The 17,133-nt window shown below is 53.1% G+C and overlaps 1 protein-coding gene across 2 annotated transcripts; it reads left to right on the plus strand.

Moving 5' to 3' along the window:
* Window positions 1-2,071: 2,071 nt before the first annotated feature.
* ZWINT (ZW10 interacting kinetochore protein) lies at window positions 2,072-16,548 on the plus strand. Of its 2 annotated transcripts, XM_066579940.1 has the most exons (10): window positions 2,073-2,183; window positions 12,498-12,597; window positions 13,414-13,531; window positions 13,792-13,958; window positions 14,719-14,739; window positions 14,828-14,973; window positions 15,089-15,251; window positions 15,669-15,808; window positions 16,103-16,253; window positions 16,338-16,548. In XM_066579940.1, exons 1-10 carry the CDS (start codon window positions 2,164-2,166, stop codon window positions 16,389-16,391), a joined length of 1,080 nt encoding a protein of 359 aa, XP_066436037.1. In that variant the 5' UTR covers window positions 2,073-2,163; the 3' UTR covers window positions 16,392-16,548. The 2 variants fall into 2 exon arrangements, with proteins under 2 accessions (XP_066436038.1, XP_066436037.1); XM_066579941.1 differs by lacking the exons at window positions 15,669-15,808; window positions 16,338-16,548 and having other exon boundaries at window positions 2,072-2,183; window positions 16,103-16,247.
* The last annotated feature ends 585 nt before the right edge of the window (window positions 16,549-17,133 follow it).

Genomic DNA, 17,133 nt, shown 5'->3' on the forward strand with positions numbered 1-17,133 from the left:
GTGTGGGGCCTGCAGGGGGCACATAAATGGGGCTAGTAATACTGTGTGGGGCCTGCAGGGGGCACATAAATGGGGCTAGTAATACTGTGTGGGGCCTGCAGGGGGCACATAAATGGGGCTAGTAATACTGTGTGGGGCCTGCAGGGGGCACATAAATGGGCCAGTAATACTGTGTGGGGCCTGCAGGGGGCACATAAATGGGGCCAGTAATACTGTGTGGGGCCTGCAGGGGGCACATAAATGGGGCCAGTAATACTGTGTGGGCCTGCAGGGGGCACATAAATGGGGCTAGTAATACTGTGTGGGCCTGCAGGGGGCACATAAATGGGGCTAGTAATACTGTGTGGGGCCTGCAGGAGGCACATAAATGGGGCTAGTAATACTGTGTGGCGCCTGCAGGGGGCACATAAATGGGGCCAGTAATACTGTGTGGGGCCTGCAGGGGGCACATAAATGGGGCCAGTAATACTGTGTGGGCCTGCAGGGGGCACATAAATGGGGCTAGTAATACTGTGTGGGGCCTGCAGGGGGCACATAAATGGGGCTAGTAATACTGTGTGGGGCCTGCAGGAGGCACATAAATGGGGCTAGTAATACTGTGTGGGGCCTGCAGGGGGCATATAAATGGGGCTAGTAATACTGTGTGGGGCCTGCAGGGGGCACATAAATGGGGCCAGTACTACTGTGGGGGGCCTGCAGGGGGCACATAAATGGGGCTAGTAATACTGTGTGGGGCCTGCAGGGGGCACATAAATGGGGCTAGTAATACTGTGTGGGGCCTGCAGGGGGCACATAAATGGGGCTAGTAATACTGTGTGGGGCCTGCAGGGGGCACATAAATGGGGCTAGTAATACTGTGTGGGCCTGCCGGGGGCACATAAATGGGGCCAGTAATACTGTGTGGGGCCTGCAGAGGGGACATAAATGGGGCTAGTAATACTGTGTGGGCCTGCCGGGGGCACATAAATGGGGCCAGTAATACTGTGTGGGGCCTGCAGAGGGGACATAAATGGGGCTAGTAATACTGTGTGGGGCCTGCAGGAGGCACATAAATGGGGCTAGTAATACTGTGTGGGGCCTGCAGGGGGCACATAAATGGGGCCAGTAATACTGTGTGGGGCCTGCAGGGGGCACATAAATAGGCCAGTAATACTGTGTGGGGCCTGCAGGGGGCACATAAATGGGGCTAGTAATACTGTGTGGGGCCTGCAGGGGGCACATAAATGGGGCTAGTAATACTGTGTGGGCCTGCCGGGGGCACATAAATGGGGCTAGTAATACTGTGTGGGGCCTGCAGGGGGCACATAAATGGGGCCAGTAATACTGTGTGGGGTCTGCAGGGGGCACATAAATGGGGCTAGTAATACTGTGTGGGGCCTGCAGGGGGCACATAAATGGGGCTAGTAATACTGTGTGGGGCCTGCAGGGGGCACATAAATGGGCCAGTAATACTGTGTGGGGCCTGCAGGGGGCACATAAATGGGGCTAGTAATACTGTGTGGGGCCTGCAGGGGGCACATAAATGGGGCTAGTAATACTGTGTGGGGCCTGCAGGGGGCACATAAATGGGGCTAGTAATACTGTGTGGGGCCTGCAGGGGGCACATAAATGGGGCTAGTAATACTGTGTGGGGCCTGCAGGGGGCACATAAATGGGGCTAGTAATACTGTGTGGGGCCTGCAGGGGGCACATAAATGGGGCTAGTAATACTGTGTGGGGCCTGCAGGGGGCACATAAATGGGGCCAGTAATACTGTGTGGGGCCTGCAGGGGGCACATAAATGGGGCCAGTAATACTGTGTGGGGCCTGCAGGGGGCACATAAATAGGCCAGTAATACTGTGTGGGGCCTGCAGGGGGCACATAAATAGGCCAGTAATACTGTGTGGGGCCTGCAGGGGGCATTATTTCTATCTCGGGTACTATAGGAGGGGGGGGGGTAAAGCTGTTTACACCAGTAATCCTCCGTGACGGCAGCTCATTCTCCGCGCACTGCCTCCACCAACATGGCGTCCGGATTAGCTGGGAGTCGTTTCCAAGACGACACACGCAAAGTGTTCTGGGTAGAGGCGGGACTTATCAGTGCGGCGGCCAATAAGAATGTAGATAAGTGAGCAAGACTGACCAATAGCGTTTATAGCTGGAGGGCGGGAAGCGCTGAGAGGATGGCGGAGGTTGCGCAGCGGTGAGTAGGGGCCGGGGCTGCGGGAGGTGAGCCGCGTCCGAGCAGCGGGAAACTGCAAATGATAACTCACACAGTAACACCCCCTGCTATCAGCTTCCCCCGCCGTCCAGGTCATAGGCAGCGGCTCCAGCGCTGCAATGCTCCTCTCCGCTTCCCTCGCCGTACCCGCTCGCATATATCCCTATTCCACACCACCACTACTCGGGCAACCTTAACCAATCCCCGTGAATCAGCCAACCTAAACAACCAATCACAGTGAATCAGCCACCCCAAACAACCAATCCCCGTGAATCAGCCACCCTAAACAACCAATCACAGTGAATCAGCCACCCCAAACAACCAATGACCGTGAATCGGCCACCCCAAACAACCAATGACCGTGAATCGGCCACCCCAAACGACCAATCACCGTGAATCGGCCACCCCAAACGACCAATGACCGTGAATCGGCCACCCCAAACGACCAATGACCGTGAATCGGCCACCCCAAACGACCAATGACCGTGAATCGGCCACCCCAAACGACCAATGACCGTGAATCGGCCACCCCAAACGACCAATGACCGGGAATCGGCCACCCCAAACGACCAATGACCGGGAATGGGCCACCCCAAACGACCAATGACCGTGAATGGGCCACCCCAAACGACCAATGACCGTGAATGGGCCACCCCAAACGACCAATGACCGTGAATGGGCCACCCCAAACGACCAATGACCGTGAATGGGCCACCCCAAACGACCAATGACCGTGAATGGGCCACCCCAAACGACCAATGACCGTGAATGGGCCACCCCAAACGACCAATGACCGTGAATGGGCCACCCCAAACGACCAATGACCGTGAATGGGCCACCCCAAACGACCAATGACCGTGAATGGGCCACCCCAAACGACCAATGACCGTGAATGGGCCACCCCAAACGACCAATGACCGTGAATGGGCCACCCCAAACGACCAATGACCGTGAATGGGCCACCCCAAACGACCAATGACCGTGAATGGGCCACCCCAAACGACCAATGACCGTGAATGGGCCACCCCAAACGACCAATGACCGTGAATGGGCCACCCCAAACGACCAATGACCGTGAATGGGCCACCCCAAACGACCAATGACCGTGAATGGGCCACCCCAAACGACCAATGACCGTGAATGGGCCACCCCAAACGACCAATGACCGTGAATGGGCCACCCCAAACGACCAATGACCGTGAATGGGCCACCCCAAACGACCAATGACCGTGAATGGGCCACCCCAAAGGACCAATGACCGTGAATGGGCCACCCCAAAGGACCAATGACCGTGAATGGGCCACCCCAAAGGACCAATGACCGTGAATGGGCCACCCCAAAGGACCAATGACCGTGAATGGGCCACCCCAAAGGACCAATGACCGTGAATCGGCCACCCCAAAGGACCAATGACCGTGAATCGGCCACCCCAAAGGACCAATGACCGTGAATCGGCCACCCCAAACGACCAATGACCGTGAATCGGCCAACCCAAACGACCAATGACCGTGAATCGGCCACCCCAAAGAACCAATGACCGTGAATCGGCCACCCCAACCGATATCCCTACTCCTCAGATCTCCATGTTTAGCCCCATGCTCCCCTAGGTTATATCTCCGCATAGACTCTCCAGCCAGGCTCAGGCTCACATGGCAGATGACGTGCCCTCGCCTCGGCCCATTTACCACATGATCCCTTCCCACATGGGTTAAACAGGGGGGTGAGAGGATGCTGGCTTGTCGGACGCCTCTGCCGACCCCTCACCGATCTGTGCCCCCATACTGTGTTCACTGCGGCCTCTAGATGGTATAAAGTGATGTTAGCAGCTGACTGCCGATACGGCCGGCTCCTGTAGGGGGCGCCGTAGCGTGTCATGGTCGGCGCAGTCGGAGGCCTTGGTGCAGTCGGTGGAGCACATGTAGATATTCTCCAGCTTTTCCCCTGGTGCTTCGCAGGTTTACAATGTGGGTCATTCCGTGTCAGTTCAACCAACGCTCCCAGTCGACCCTCTGTGATTTCAATGAAACTTTGCACAAAGATAGACCCTGACCCTAAACTAAGATAGCCAGAATATTAGGCTTCAGAGTGCTTTGGTTCACGAGCTACAGGTCTTAATCTAGGGGGTTGTCATGTGATTACAGCCTACAGGTCTTAATCTAGGGGGTTGTCATGTGATTACAGCCTACAGGTCTTAATCTAGGGGGTTGTCATGTGATTACAGCCTACAGGTCTTAATCTAGGGGGTTGTCATGTGATTACAGCCTACAGGTCTTAATCTAGGGGGTTGTCATGTGATTACAGCCTACAGGTCTTAATCTAGGGGGTTGTCATGTGATTACAGCCTACAGGTCTTAATCTAGGGGGTTGTCATGTGATTACAGCCTACAGGTCTTAATCTAGGTGGTTGTCATGTGATTACAGCCTACAGGTCTTAATCTAGGGGGTTGTCATGTGATTACAGCCTACAGGTCTTAATCTAGGGGGTTGTCATGTGATTACAGCCTACAGGTCTTAATCTAGGGGGTTGTCATGTGATTACAGCCTACAGGTCTTAATCTAGGTGGTTGTCATGTGATAACAGCGCGCAGCCTGAAAAAAGGGGCGATTTCAATCCATTGCCAAGCCAGTTCCAATGACTCTAGAGCAATGAACCTTCACACACTAGGAGACCTTTTGGTGCTGAATCCAGCTAAGCTCCTCAGACTGCCCCTCTTATCATCATTCTGCCCCTCTTATCATCATTCTGCCCCTCTTATCATCATTCTGCCCCTCTTATCATCATTCTGCCCCTCGTATCATCATTCTGCCCCTCGTATCATCATTCTGCCCCTCTTACCATCATTCTGCCCCTCTTACCATCATTCTGCCCCTCTTACCATCATTCTGCCCCTCTTATCATCATTCTGCCCCTCTTATCATCATTCTGCCCCTCTTATCATCATTCTGCCCCTCTTATCATCATTCTGCCCCTCTTATCATCATTCTGCCCCTCTTATCATCATTCTGCCACCATTGCATGTCAAAGGAGCTGAAAAATTCTATCGCGCAAAATAAAACTCCTATTTTAGGCAGTAATAACTCCTAATCAATGCGATCCGACTCGGCTCTGAATGTATCAATGTGTACTCCATAGAAATGGTCCTCATTATTCACATTATGGACCCAAAAGGATGCAGAGCTCTTAAGATACAAGGAGTCAAAAATGGCAAAAAACACTTTTAGGCAAATTTTTACCTTTTTTCAGAGGCAAAAATCGGAATGTACTCATTTTTATTTTTTTCCCATTTTTGTTCTATTTGGAAGAGAATTTTTTGGTCTACAAGATTCGATGTTTTTCATTTTGTTCCCAGACCTTCTAGATGGGAGATTTTTGTTTTGCGTTTTGTCATGAAGCTGTTGATCAGCCGGCATGCTCCAGCTTGACATGGCATCCAGCAGTTGCGCTTCCTTTCTGCTCATTTTTCACAATCAGTCACTTGTAAACTATAGTTGTAGCCTTAGATAATCTCAGTATCCAATATGGATAGAGTGCTAAATAAGCCCAGTGATCACTGTAATATACCACAATCAATGATATTCTGACCATCTTAGGCCAAAGCTTGGGGCTCACCTGAACTCGTCAGGCAATTTGTGATCACATAAGTTTCTTGAGCACAAAAAGTTGTCTCATTCCAAAAATAATTTACCTTCTCATGATTTCTAAACTAATTATACATCCATGCCAAACTTCCACTTCTTTTATTATTTGACCTCCGAGTGCATAGGACCTTCACAGGCATTGATATTCTCCCATCTAGAAGGTCTGGGAACAAAATGAAAAACATCGAATCTTGTAGAGCAAAAAATTCTCTTCCAAATAGAACAAAAATGAAAATAAAAATGGAGTACATTCCGATTTTTGCCTCTGAAAAAAGGTAAAAATTTGCCTAAAAGTGTTTTTTGCCATTTTTGACTCCTTGTATGTTAAGAGCTCTGCATCCTTTTGGGTCCCTAATGTGAATAATGAGGACCATTTCTATGGAGTGCACATTGATACATTCAGAGCCGAGTCGGATCGCATTGATTAGGAGTTATTACTGCCTAAAATAGGAGTTTTATTTGGCGCAATAGAATTTTTCAGCTCCTTTGACATGCGATGGGGGCAGAATGATGATAAGAGGGGCAGAATGATGATAAGAGGGGCAGAATGATGATAAGAGGGGCAGAATGATGATAAGAGGGGCAGAATGATGATAAGAGGGGCAGAATGATGATACGAGGGGCAGAATGATGATAAGAGGGGCAGAATGATGATAAGAGGGGCAGAATGATGATGAGGGGCAGAATGATGATAAGAGGGGCAGAATGATGATAAGAGGGGCAGAATGATGATAAGAGGGGCAGAATGATGATAAGAGGGGCAGAATGATGATAAGAGGGGCGGAATGATGATAAGAGGGGCAGAATGATGATAAGAGGGGCAGAATGATGATAAGAGGGGCAGAATGATGGTAAGAGGGGCAGAATGATGGTAAGAGGGGCAGAATGATGGTAAGAGGGGCAGAATGATGATACGAGGGGCAGAATGATGATACGAGGGGCAGAATGATGATACGAGGGGCAGAATGATGATAAGAGGGGCAGAATGATGATAAGAGGGGCAGAATGATGATAAGAGGGGCAGTCTGAGGAGCTTAGCTGGATTCAGCACCAAAAGGTCTCCTAGTGTGTGAAGGTTCATTGCTCTAGAGTCATTGGAACTGGCTTGGCAATGGATTGAAATCGCCACTTTTTTCAGGTTGCGCGCTGTAATCACATGACAACCCCCTAGATTAAGACCTGTAGGCTGTAATCACATGACAACCCCCTAGATTAAGACCTGTAGGCTGTAATCACATGACAACCCCCTAGATTAAGACCTGTAGGCTGTAATCACATGACAACCCCCTAGATTAAGACCTGTAGGCTGTAATCACATGACAACCCCCTAGATTAAGACCTGTAGGCTGTAATCACATGACAACCCCCTAGATTAAGACCTGTAGGCTGTAATCACATGACAACCCCCTAGATTAAGACCTGTAGGCTGTAATCACATGACAACCCCCTAGATTAAGACCTGTAGGCTGTAATCACATGACAACCCCCTAGATTAAGACCTGTAGGCTGTAATCACATAACAACCCCCTAGATTAAGACCTGTAGGCTGTAATCACATGACAACCCCCTAGATTAAGACCTGTAGGCTGTAATCACATGACAACCCCCTAGATTAGGACCTGTAGGCTGTAATCACATGACAACCCCCTAGATTAAGACCTGTAGGCTGTAATCACATGACAACCCGCTAGATTAAGACCTGTAGGCTGTAATCACATGACAACCCCCTAGATTAAGACCTGTAGGCTGTAATCACATGACAACCCCCTAGATTAAGACCTGTAGCTCGTGAACCAAAGCACTCTGAAGCCTAATATTCTGGCTATCTTAGTTTAGGGTCAGGGTCTATCTTTGTGCAAAGTTTCATTGAAATCTGAGATGGTCGACCGGGAGCGTTGGTTGAACTGACACGGAATGACCCATATGGCGTTGGGTGCCGCGCCCTCGCTGGTGCTGCCTGGGCCTCAGGGGGCGCCGCTCCCACTGCTGATCTCAGTCTGCCTGTGTAATGCTGAGGAGAATCCTGCATGCGGAGTGAGGGCGATGGTTCGGTAGTTGGAGATATCCTGGGAGTCACTGGTATTTGGTGGAGGGGTGAAGACAGATCCTTCCCAGTCCTGTGGCCATGGTGTGCATGCCCATACTGCCTGGCACAGCACTGTGATGGCAGCACCAGCTCTGCCGGTATGTTATCTATGCCCCGTGCTTTTTATTGTTGCCCTGTTGCTTCATTGCCATAGCCACTTGTGACTCCATAATGGAGGCTCTGAGTCCACCGGCTCCGCCACACACGATGGTCTAGGTATGTGGCTGCAGGCATCTAGTTCCTCTGAGTATTCCCTCCACCCATCCTGGATGCTCTGTTGGTCATTCAGTTCATGCCCATGTTTGCCTCTGATTGTGCTGATGCCATGAAGGGTTTTCGGGCCATCTTGACCTGTGAGAATCGGCCTGACATACGGCCTTCATGGCTTCTGCTTCCGGTTCCCAGCGCTCCTGGCAGTCCATTTCCTTGCCTCTCGCTGAACATCAGCATTTGGTTGCCGATCTCCATGTTTGTTGCCGGCCGCCTTCACTGCTCTTCTGTTATCGGCTATCTCAGGGTTCACTCGGACAACCAGTAGCGTTGTGTGTCCTGCTTCTTGTAGGTGAGATGCTTGCTGACTGTTTCCATATGTATATCAGGCCGGAGCTCCTCTGATGGGTCACGCAGTTCCCATCGGTTTGCTACCTCCATGCTGTGTGATTGGGGGATTTTACAGGAGTCACATTTTCTCAATGGAGCGACTTTCTTAATGCTATGGGACTTGCTCTTGATCTTAGCTGCAAGGAGTTCCTGATCAGCGATGACTGAACTTCACCAACAATTATGACACCAGATGTAATCCGTCTGACTTTGATGGAGGCCATTGGGGGTGTCCGCGTGGGCAGTCGGCGTTCAGGTGGCATAAACCATGTGTTGGCTGTCCTGAGCTGATTTTCTTGGCAGTACCAGGCGATCACCGGCTTCATTTTTCACCAAGCCCAACTATTCCTGTGCTGGTTGCTTCTGGCTGCCGACTCTGGAATTGAAGTCGGTCATGATGTCAATGATGTCCTTCTTTGGTTCGTCGTTTAGCGTTTTCTGGACTTCAGCATAAAAACCTTCAATGGTTTCCCCATCAGCATCCGTCGTTGGGGCATAGAACAAAAGATGGAGATGTTCACTGGCTTACCCCGTATCCGGATAGCAATGATACTGTCGCTGATTGTTTTAGAACTTTATACTCCCTTTGAAGTCCGCTTATTTGTAATAAAGGCAAATCCATTCCTCCTGATTTCCTCGTGTACGGCATAGCGCAATGTGATGTCATCGGACTGAAAATATCCATTACCCATCCGGTGCAATAAAAAACACTAAACCCAAGAATAGCAATGCTAAGTCTTGTCACTTTGTGTTTCACAATGTCAAATTTCCCTAGACTCGTGCCACACACATAAAATCCTAGAAAGGTAGAGTTGGAAGGGACCTCCGGGGTCATCGGGTCCTCCGGGGTCATCAGGTCCAACCCCCTGCTTAGTGCAGGATTCACTAAATCATCCCAGACAGATGTCTGTCCGGCCTCTGAACACTTCCATTGAAGGAGAACTCCCCACCTCCTGTGGTAACCTGTTCCACTCATTGATCCTCTCACTGTCTAATATCTAATCTGTGTCTTCTCCCTTTCAGTTTCCTCCCATTGCTTCTAGTCTTTCCTTGTACAGATGAGAATAGGGCTGATCCCTCTGCACTGTGACAGCCCTTCAGATATTTGTAGACGGCTATTAAGTCTCCTCTCAGCCTTCTCTTCTGCTAAACATCCCCAGATCCTTTACCCGTTCCTCATAGGACATGATTTGCAGACCGCTCACCATCTTGGTGACTCTTCTCTGAACTTGAACCAGTTTGTCTATGTCTAATATAAAGTGGGGTGCCCAGAACTGGCCCCAGTATTCCAGATGAGGTCTGACTAAGGAAGAGTAGAGGGGATAATGACCTCATGTGATCTAGACTCTATGCTTCTCTTAATACATCCCAGAATTGTGTTTTGCCTTTTTGGCTGCTGCATCACATTGTTGACTCATGTTCAGTCTATGATCTATTAGTATCCCCAAGTCTTTTTCACATGTGCTGCTGCTTAGCCCAATTCCTCACATTCTGTATGTGCTTTCTTCATTTTTCTTGCCCAGATGTAGGACTTTGCATTTCTCCTTGTTAAATACCATTCTGTTAGTCGCCGACCACTGTTCAGGCTTTTCTAGATCTTTTTGAATCCTCTCTCTTCCCTAGTGTTGGCTATCCCTCCCTAGCTTTGTGTCGTCGGCACATTTGATCAGTTTCCCACAATTCCCTCCTCCAGATCATTTATAACCATGCTGACCAACACTGGGCCTAGGACAGAGCCTTGTGGTCCCCACTTGATACATTCTTCCCCTTGGATGTGCAGCCATTTATGACCACTCTTTGAGTACGATCACTCAGCCAGTTGTGAATCCACCTAACAGTTGCCTTGTCAATCCCAGATTTGGTCATTTCATCAATAAGTCTGGTATGAGATACTTTGTCAAATGCTTTACTAAAGCCAAGATATACTATATCCACCGCATTTCCCTGGTCAACCCGGTCGGTGATTCTGTCATAGAAGGAAATCAGATTTGTCTGGCATGACTTATTTGTTACAAACCCATGCTGGCTCTGGTTAATTACTCCATTCTCATCCAAGTACTTGTATATATGTTGTTTAATAATTTGGTCAGAGATCTTTCCCAGTATAGAAGTCAGGCTCACAGGCCTGTAGTTTCCTGGATCCACCTTCTTCCCTTTTTTGAAGATGGGGACAACATTTGCCCTTCTCCAATCTTCTGGGACTTCTCCTGTTCTCCAGGAATTCTCACAGATTATGGCGTGTGGTTCAGCAGTTACCTCCGCTGCTTCCTTTAGTATCCTAGGATGTAATTCATCTGGACCTAGAGACTTGGGTTCATGTAAGTTAGCTAAGTGTTCCCTCACCATCTCTCTGCTTGCAGATAGCCTGCATTCTTGAATTTCCCCAATGGCACAGGGAAGATCAGTTGATGCTACATCTACTTTCTGAGAGAAAACAGATACAAAATAGGAATTTAACAGTTTGGCTTTCTCAACATCTTGGATGAAACTGAAAGGGAGGAGACACAGATTAGATATTAGACAGTGAGGGGGATCAATGAGTGGAACAGGTTACCACGGGAGGTGGGGAGTTCTCCTTCAATGAAAGTCTTCAGAGGCTGGACAGACATCTGTCTGGGATGATTTAGTGATCCTGCACTGAGCAGGGGGTTGGACCCGATGACCCCGGAGGACCCTTTCAACTCTACCATTCTAGGAGTCTTTGATATATACACTCACTGTCAGTAACACCGCCATCCCTAGAAGGAGTATATTATTTGTGTGTGTGTGTTAATATGCTGTGTATTGCGCGCAGACTGGGGGGGGGTAGCTTGCGCGGCCCCTTGTGTCGGAGTGCGCGGACTTGGGGGGGGGGGGTAGCTTGTGCGGCCCCTTGTGTCGGAGCGCGCGGACTGGGGGTGGGGAGGCTTGCGCGGCCCCTTGTGTCGGAGCGCGCGGACTGGGGGTGGGGAGGCTTGCGCGGCCCCTTGTGTCGGAGCGCGCGGACTGGGGGTGGGGAGGCTTGCGCGGCCCCTTGTGTCGGAGCGCGTGGACTGGGGGTGGGGAGGCGTGCGCGGCCCCTTGTGTCGGAGCGCGCAGGCTGGGGGGAAGGCTTGCGCGGCCCCGTGTGTCAGAGCGCGTGGACTGGGGGGGGGAGAGGCTTGTGCGGCCCCCTGTGTCAGAGCGCGTAGATGGGGGGGAGGCTTGCGCGGCCCCCTGTGTCAGAGCGCATTGACTGGGGGGGGGGGGTTGCGCGCAGACTGGGGGGGGGGTAGCTTGCGCGGCCCCTTGTGTCGGAGCGCCCGGACTGGGGGGGGTGGCTTGCGCGGCCCCTTGTGTCGGAGCGCGTGGACTGGGGGTGGGGAGGCTTGCGCGGCCCCTTGTGTCGGAGCGCGCGGGCTGGGGGGGGAAGGCTTGCGCGGCCCCCTGTGTCAGAGCGCGTAGATGGGGGGGAGGCTTGCGCGGCCCCCAGTGTCAGAGCGCATTGACTGGGGGAGGGGTTGCGTGGCCCCCCTGTGTCGGAGCGCGCAGACTGGGGGGGGGCGGGCTTGCGCGGCCCCCTGTGTCGGAGTGTGTGGAATGGGGGGGGGGGGGGGGTAGCTTGCGTGGCCCCCTGTGTCGGAGCGCGCGGACTGGGGGGGGGGGGGGTAGCTTGCGTGGCCCCCTGTGTCGGAGCGTGCGGACTGGCGAGGGTTGCTTTTCCCGTTCTGCAGTGCTGTAGGACGATGATTCTGCAGCCTGAGAGCTAACAGGAAGGCAGTAGAACGTGATGGTCTTTCTTCCCGCATCCTTGGGCGTCTCCACCGCTCCCTGGCACGCTCTACTGCCCTTCCCCCCTCAGTATGGTAGAGTTTGGTGAGGCGACCATAGGGCGTGACTTAATTGACTTCAGGTTTAGGTGGCGCTCTTTAATATGTACTATTCTAAATGGAGGACTTGCAGCCCCGTGTGTTCCTTGTGTTCCCAAGCATTCACTGATTTCTGCTCTGCAGGCTTTTGGACTCCCTCTCAAGCAGCGCTCGTCTGGACGTGCGGCAGAAGGAGGAGGGCGATGGCGAGGTCCCCACTAAAGTCTTGGTGGATTACTCCATGGTGAGTGCCCGGTCTGCGGTCATCTGGATTACTGCCCATGGTCCATATCTCTGATTACTGTCAGTTATCGAGGACACCTCTGGTTGTAGGACCTGTCTGGTCCCTGATGGCGCTGCGTACATGCAGTGACCATTACTGAGGCTCTTCGCTGCCGGCTGCTGCCAAGTCTCAAGTATGTTTCCCCAAACCAGGCAATGACATGTAGAAGTGGTGGCCGAGCCCACCGCCGGGGCCCTTAGGGACCGACACGCTTCCTGTAAAAGTGATTGTATGGGATTAGAAACGCATGGCAGCTCTTCCAAAAACAGCGCCACACCTCTCTGTGGGTTCTTTATGGTATTGCAGGTCTTCTCTGAAATGAATGGGAATCGGCTGCAATACCTCGGACAGCCCACGGAGAGGTGTAGCGCTGTCATGCGTTAATAATCCCTTGGCCCACAGTCGAGCGTTTGTTACAGTGGGACGCTGTTGGGCAATCCTCGGAGGGATGTGTGACAGTCCAGCTTCCTCATTGCCCACTTAGTTCTGTCGGTTCAGCGGCGCTCTCGCATCATATTAGACCGTTCAATGAGGCTCTTGTCTTACAACATCCTGCCTATAACTTGTGTACGCCAGGCCTTTAGATGGCACACGGAGGCTTGTCCACGCACTGACATGCCAGCAGCCCGTGTGTGCAGTAAGGGGCCACGTGGAGAGAAGTGGCCACTAGAGGGCAGCGGCCTGTTCACCCTCCCTAGTATCGCAGGGGTTGACGGGCATGGCTGACGGCGGTCTACGGCATGCCCCCACCGCTAGTAATGTTCTGCTGTTTTTCAGGAAAGACGCAGAAAGCAGAAAATGCTGCGCAGCCAACTGCAAGTCCTGCGCTTCCTCCTGGAGTTCCTCCAAGAAGCGGACAGTGCCAGCTGGGAGGAGACGAGCCCGGAGACGCTGAGTGAGTGCCCCGGCGGGGTCCTGGTCATCCGGTGCGCAGCCAGAGAGGGATGACTTACTCAGTCTCGGAGGCATTTATTACAGCTGAATCAGACATGTTGGATCTCATGTGATCTGGGCATGGGTCTGTATGGGGCATAACGAGGGCACCTGGTGGGCGGTAGATCTGATAACGGTGTATGGGGGAGAGGACAAGCATGGGAGGTGTAGAAGAACGAGGGGCTGTGAGGGAGCACATCACCTGTAGACTTCTCTTATCAGATCAAGAGGTAGAAGAGGTGAAGATGAAGTGGAAGTCTCTAAAATCTGAATACCAGGAGAAGGTGATGGAGGTGGAGGAGCTGATCCCACAACTCCTGGAGAAGCTCCAGCTCCTGCAAGAGAAGAAGACGCAGCTGGAGGAGGCTCTGCACAGGCACCGCGCTCAGGTGAGGAGGCTCTGCACGGGCGCCGCGCTCGGGGGAGGAGGCTGTGCGCGCGGGGGAGGAGGCTGTGGGCGCGGGGGAGGAGGCTGCGGGCGCTGCGCTCGGGGGGGGGGGGGTTTGGGTGCTGCGCTCGGGGGGGGGGGGGTTTGGGTGCCGCGCTCGGGGGGGGGGGGGTGTGTGGTGTTTGGGTGCCACGCTCGGGGGGGGGGGTTTGGGTGCCACGCTCGGGGGAGGAGGCTGAGGGTCGCGGGCGCCGCATTTGGGTGGCAGCTAGGTGCATGAGACTATCAAACCTTGAGCATGCTGGTTGTCTCCTTCGATTTTGTGCGGATTGCGTTCTGCATAATATGGTTTTTGAGGTGGATTTCTACTGCAGGCATTCTGCAGCAAATATGTCCCGTGTGGAGACTGCGGGGGGCGCTCACACGGCGCTGACTTTACACATTTAATTCAAACTGAAGGGGTGAGGAGTGCAGCCTCAGGGCTCGTTCACACGGGCGTAGGCGTACAAGACCTCACAGCCCATGCACTCCACCGGCAGATACCGCGCCTGCCTGGGGACGGATGGCACAGACATTGCTTAATATGCGGTGACAATACGCCCGTGTGAATGAGCCCTTACTCTGATGGATGGGCTTCATATATGTAGGGTGAATGGAGGCGCCGCAGCAGGTTGGCCGCACGTGCCTCTACTTGGTACGCAGGACCCTGCTGGACGTTCGTCTGTCTATTCCACTAACGGCTCCTCTGTGTTCTCTTTCAGACAGTGATGGCGGATGAGAAGGTAACGTCTCCTCTACATGCACTCTTTCCAGTCCTCGGAGAACGCGCCGCTAGTTTTCATCTTCTCGTCACTCCTTCTTGTGTTCCAGGCCAAGGAGACGGAGCGCCATTTGCAGGAAGTTTTCCAAAAGCAGCAGCTGGTGGTAGAGAAATGTCAGCTTCAGATGGAGCAGCTGAAGGAGGAGATCCGGAACCTGGAGCAGGCGGCAGATCGCTGGATCCACGCTGCCAACAGGTGAGCGACGGCCCCAAAACACTGATGGCAGGCCTTGCTCTGCCCTGGGAGGGGGGCGTTCTCAGGCCACATGAGGCTAAGCCCAGGAAGTGTGACCCGTCTCTTCCTATTGCAGGTCTTCCAGCCTCGCGGGTCTCCTAAGTCATCTGCAGGGAGTGTCCTTGGTGTCGGTTGGGGATAAGGAACTTGTTCTAGATATACATGTCAGTGAGAAGACAGAGATCGCGCCACTAAGGGTTAACCTGCATTGGACGTCTGAGGGAGAATTTCAGGTGGAGGTGAGCGAAAACTGTCCAGGAAATGAACTGTAACTGACAAGTGACTAAAGGTGACCTGTGGACTCTAGAAGTAGCTGTAGCCCCTTTTACGTGGGCCGACCGTGGCAGCTCAGTGAGTGGGGGCGGCGGAGCTCATTGCAGCCGTTCGCCTCCAGTAGCTCATAGATGCGTGACCGCCTGTTTGCAGCGGCCGACCCGCGATGAGAGATGCCATCAGTGATTTAGGGCTTGTCCCGGAGGATCCTGCCACAGATGGCAGTTTCTCTCCTCCTAGCGTGCGCTGCTGCTGGGGAGCCATTCTATTCCAGACCGCGCACACCTAGAGCTCCTTGGCTGTAAGGCGTACCTGTAGCTGCACACGACTCCTGGCAGCTCAGAATGGGGACACTGAAGGCCAAATATGTGATGTTTCTGCAGATTGAAGCCTGCATGCCCCGACCACCGCCAGAGCTGCAGCGTGGCTCTACGTCTCATATCGCTGCCACCATCCTGGAGCTGCAGTGCTGGTATCAGAGTCATGGCCGACTGCTGGAGGAGCTGAGCGAGCTGCGTGAGCGGTAACGTTACATGAATCTCGTCATATGCTGCCTGTTCTGTGTTACATGGGTAGGCCTGATCTTTGTAGGGTTCTGACCCACTGCCATGATCTGACTGGTCCCATCATCTCCCCTAATTCTATGCGGTGTCTGAGGTGGAAACCTATTTAGAGTGAGTGATGCACGTTGTACCTGAGTGCCTGGAGCGCGGCGCACACACATGGAGAGTGGCGGTAGGCGTAGCCGGTGACGCTTCTGTAGCGCCTTTCCTACTGAAACGTGTGTAAACTACCGCACCCTTCTGCCATATTCTAGTTACACCATTGACTGGCTCCCTACGGAGAGACGACTTGTGGTTTTGAAAGGGAACAAGCACCACAGCCTGCTGATTGAGCCGGGATACCCTGCGAGCGGAGGCGTCCGGCCGCTGCCAGCAGAACCGTGCAGCGTCTCCGACAACCTTAAGGTACAAGGCTGCAGATGCTTCTCTGCGGACGGAGCGCAATGGTGGCCGCGGAATTGGAGTTAATGTTCTGTCTCTGTCATTTAGCCCCCTGCTGAGAACCCGTCTCTGCGTGACTGGCTGGAATATCTGCACCAGTAGCTGATGAGACCCCCGGAGCCCATGAGGACCGACCCTGGGTACAACACACGGGGCTGCTTGCCTGCTCGGCATCACCCATGGCTCCAGGATCCAAAGCTCCATGAACACTCTGCTTCCATATATGGCTTCAATAAATCTCCTTCTACTTTCTGCAGAACTGGGCGGCCGCTCTCTGTGCAAGGCTGAGCTTCAGCAACTGCCCGCAGGCACCGCCCTGCCCGCAGCCCTCGCCCTGCCCGCAGCCCTCGCCCTGCCCGCAGCCCTCGCCCTGCCCGCAGCCCTCGCCCTGCCCGCAGCCCTCGCCCTGCCCGCAGGCACCGCCCTGCCCGCAGCCCTCGCCCTGCCCGCAGCCCTCGCCCTGCCCGCAGCCCTCGCCCTGCCCGCAGCCCTCGCCCTGCCCGCAGCCACCGCCCTGCCCGCAGCCACCGCCCTGCCCGCAGCCCTCTCCTCTACTTACACCTCCTTGTGGGAATGGCGTCATTACAGGGAGCCTTGACAGAGTAATACTGAGGGGGTCTCCCAGAAGGGAAGAGGTTTCCTCAATGAAAGCGTTCCCAGTTTATTACAGAGGTTTGTACCGGATGTGAGAGCAAGGAAACTGTCCTCTGTGGAGATGAGATGCAGTACCAGTCGCAGCCCATGGACAGATGGGGCACTGCTTCTGAAAAAAGATGCTTTAATGATCCCAGTTTGTAAAGAACTAATCCAGATTTACCTTGTCAAAGGGGTACAAAGTGTGCAG

This window comes from Eleutherodactylus coqui, chromosome 10 (genome assembly GCF_035609145.1).
Source record: "Eleutherodactylus coqui strain aEleCoq1 chromosome 10, aEleCoq1.hap1, whole genome shotgun sequence".
NCBI lineage: Eukaryota > Metazoa > Chordata > Amphibia > Anura > Eleutherodactylidae > Eleutherodactylus > Eleutherodactylus coqui.

Excerpts from the sequence above, each read along its gene's own strand:
- ZWINT (XM_066579940.1), top strand. The coding sequence starts at position 2,164 with ATGGCGGAGGTTGCGCAGCG. Across the intron at positions 13,959-14,718 it reads TGCACAGGCACCGCGCTCAG|ACAGTGATGGCGGATGAGAA; the intron begins GTGAGGAGGCTC and ends GTTCTCTTTCAG. Across the intron at positions 15,809-16,102 it reads CTGAGCGAGCTGCGTGAGCG|TTACACCATTGACTGGCTCC; the intron begins GTAACGTTACAT and ends GCCATATTCTAG.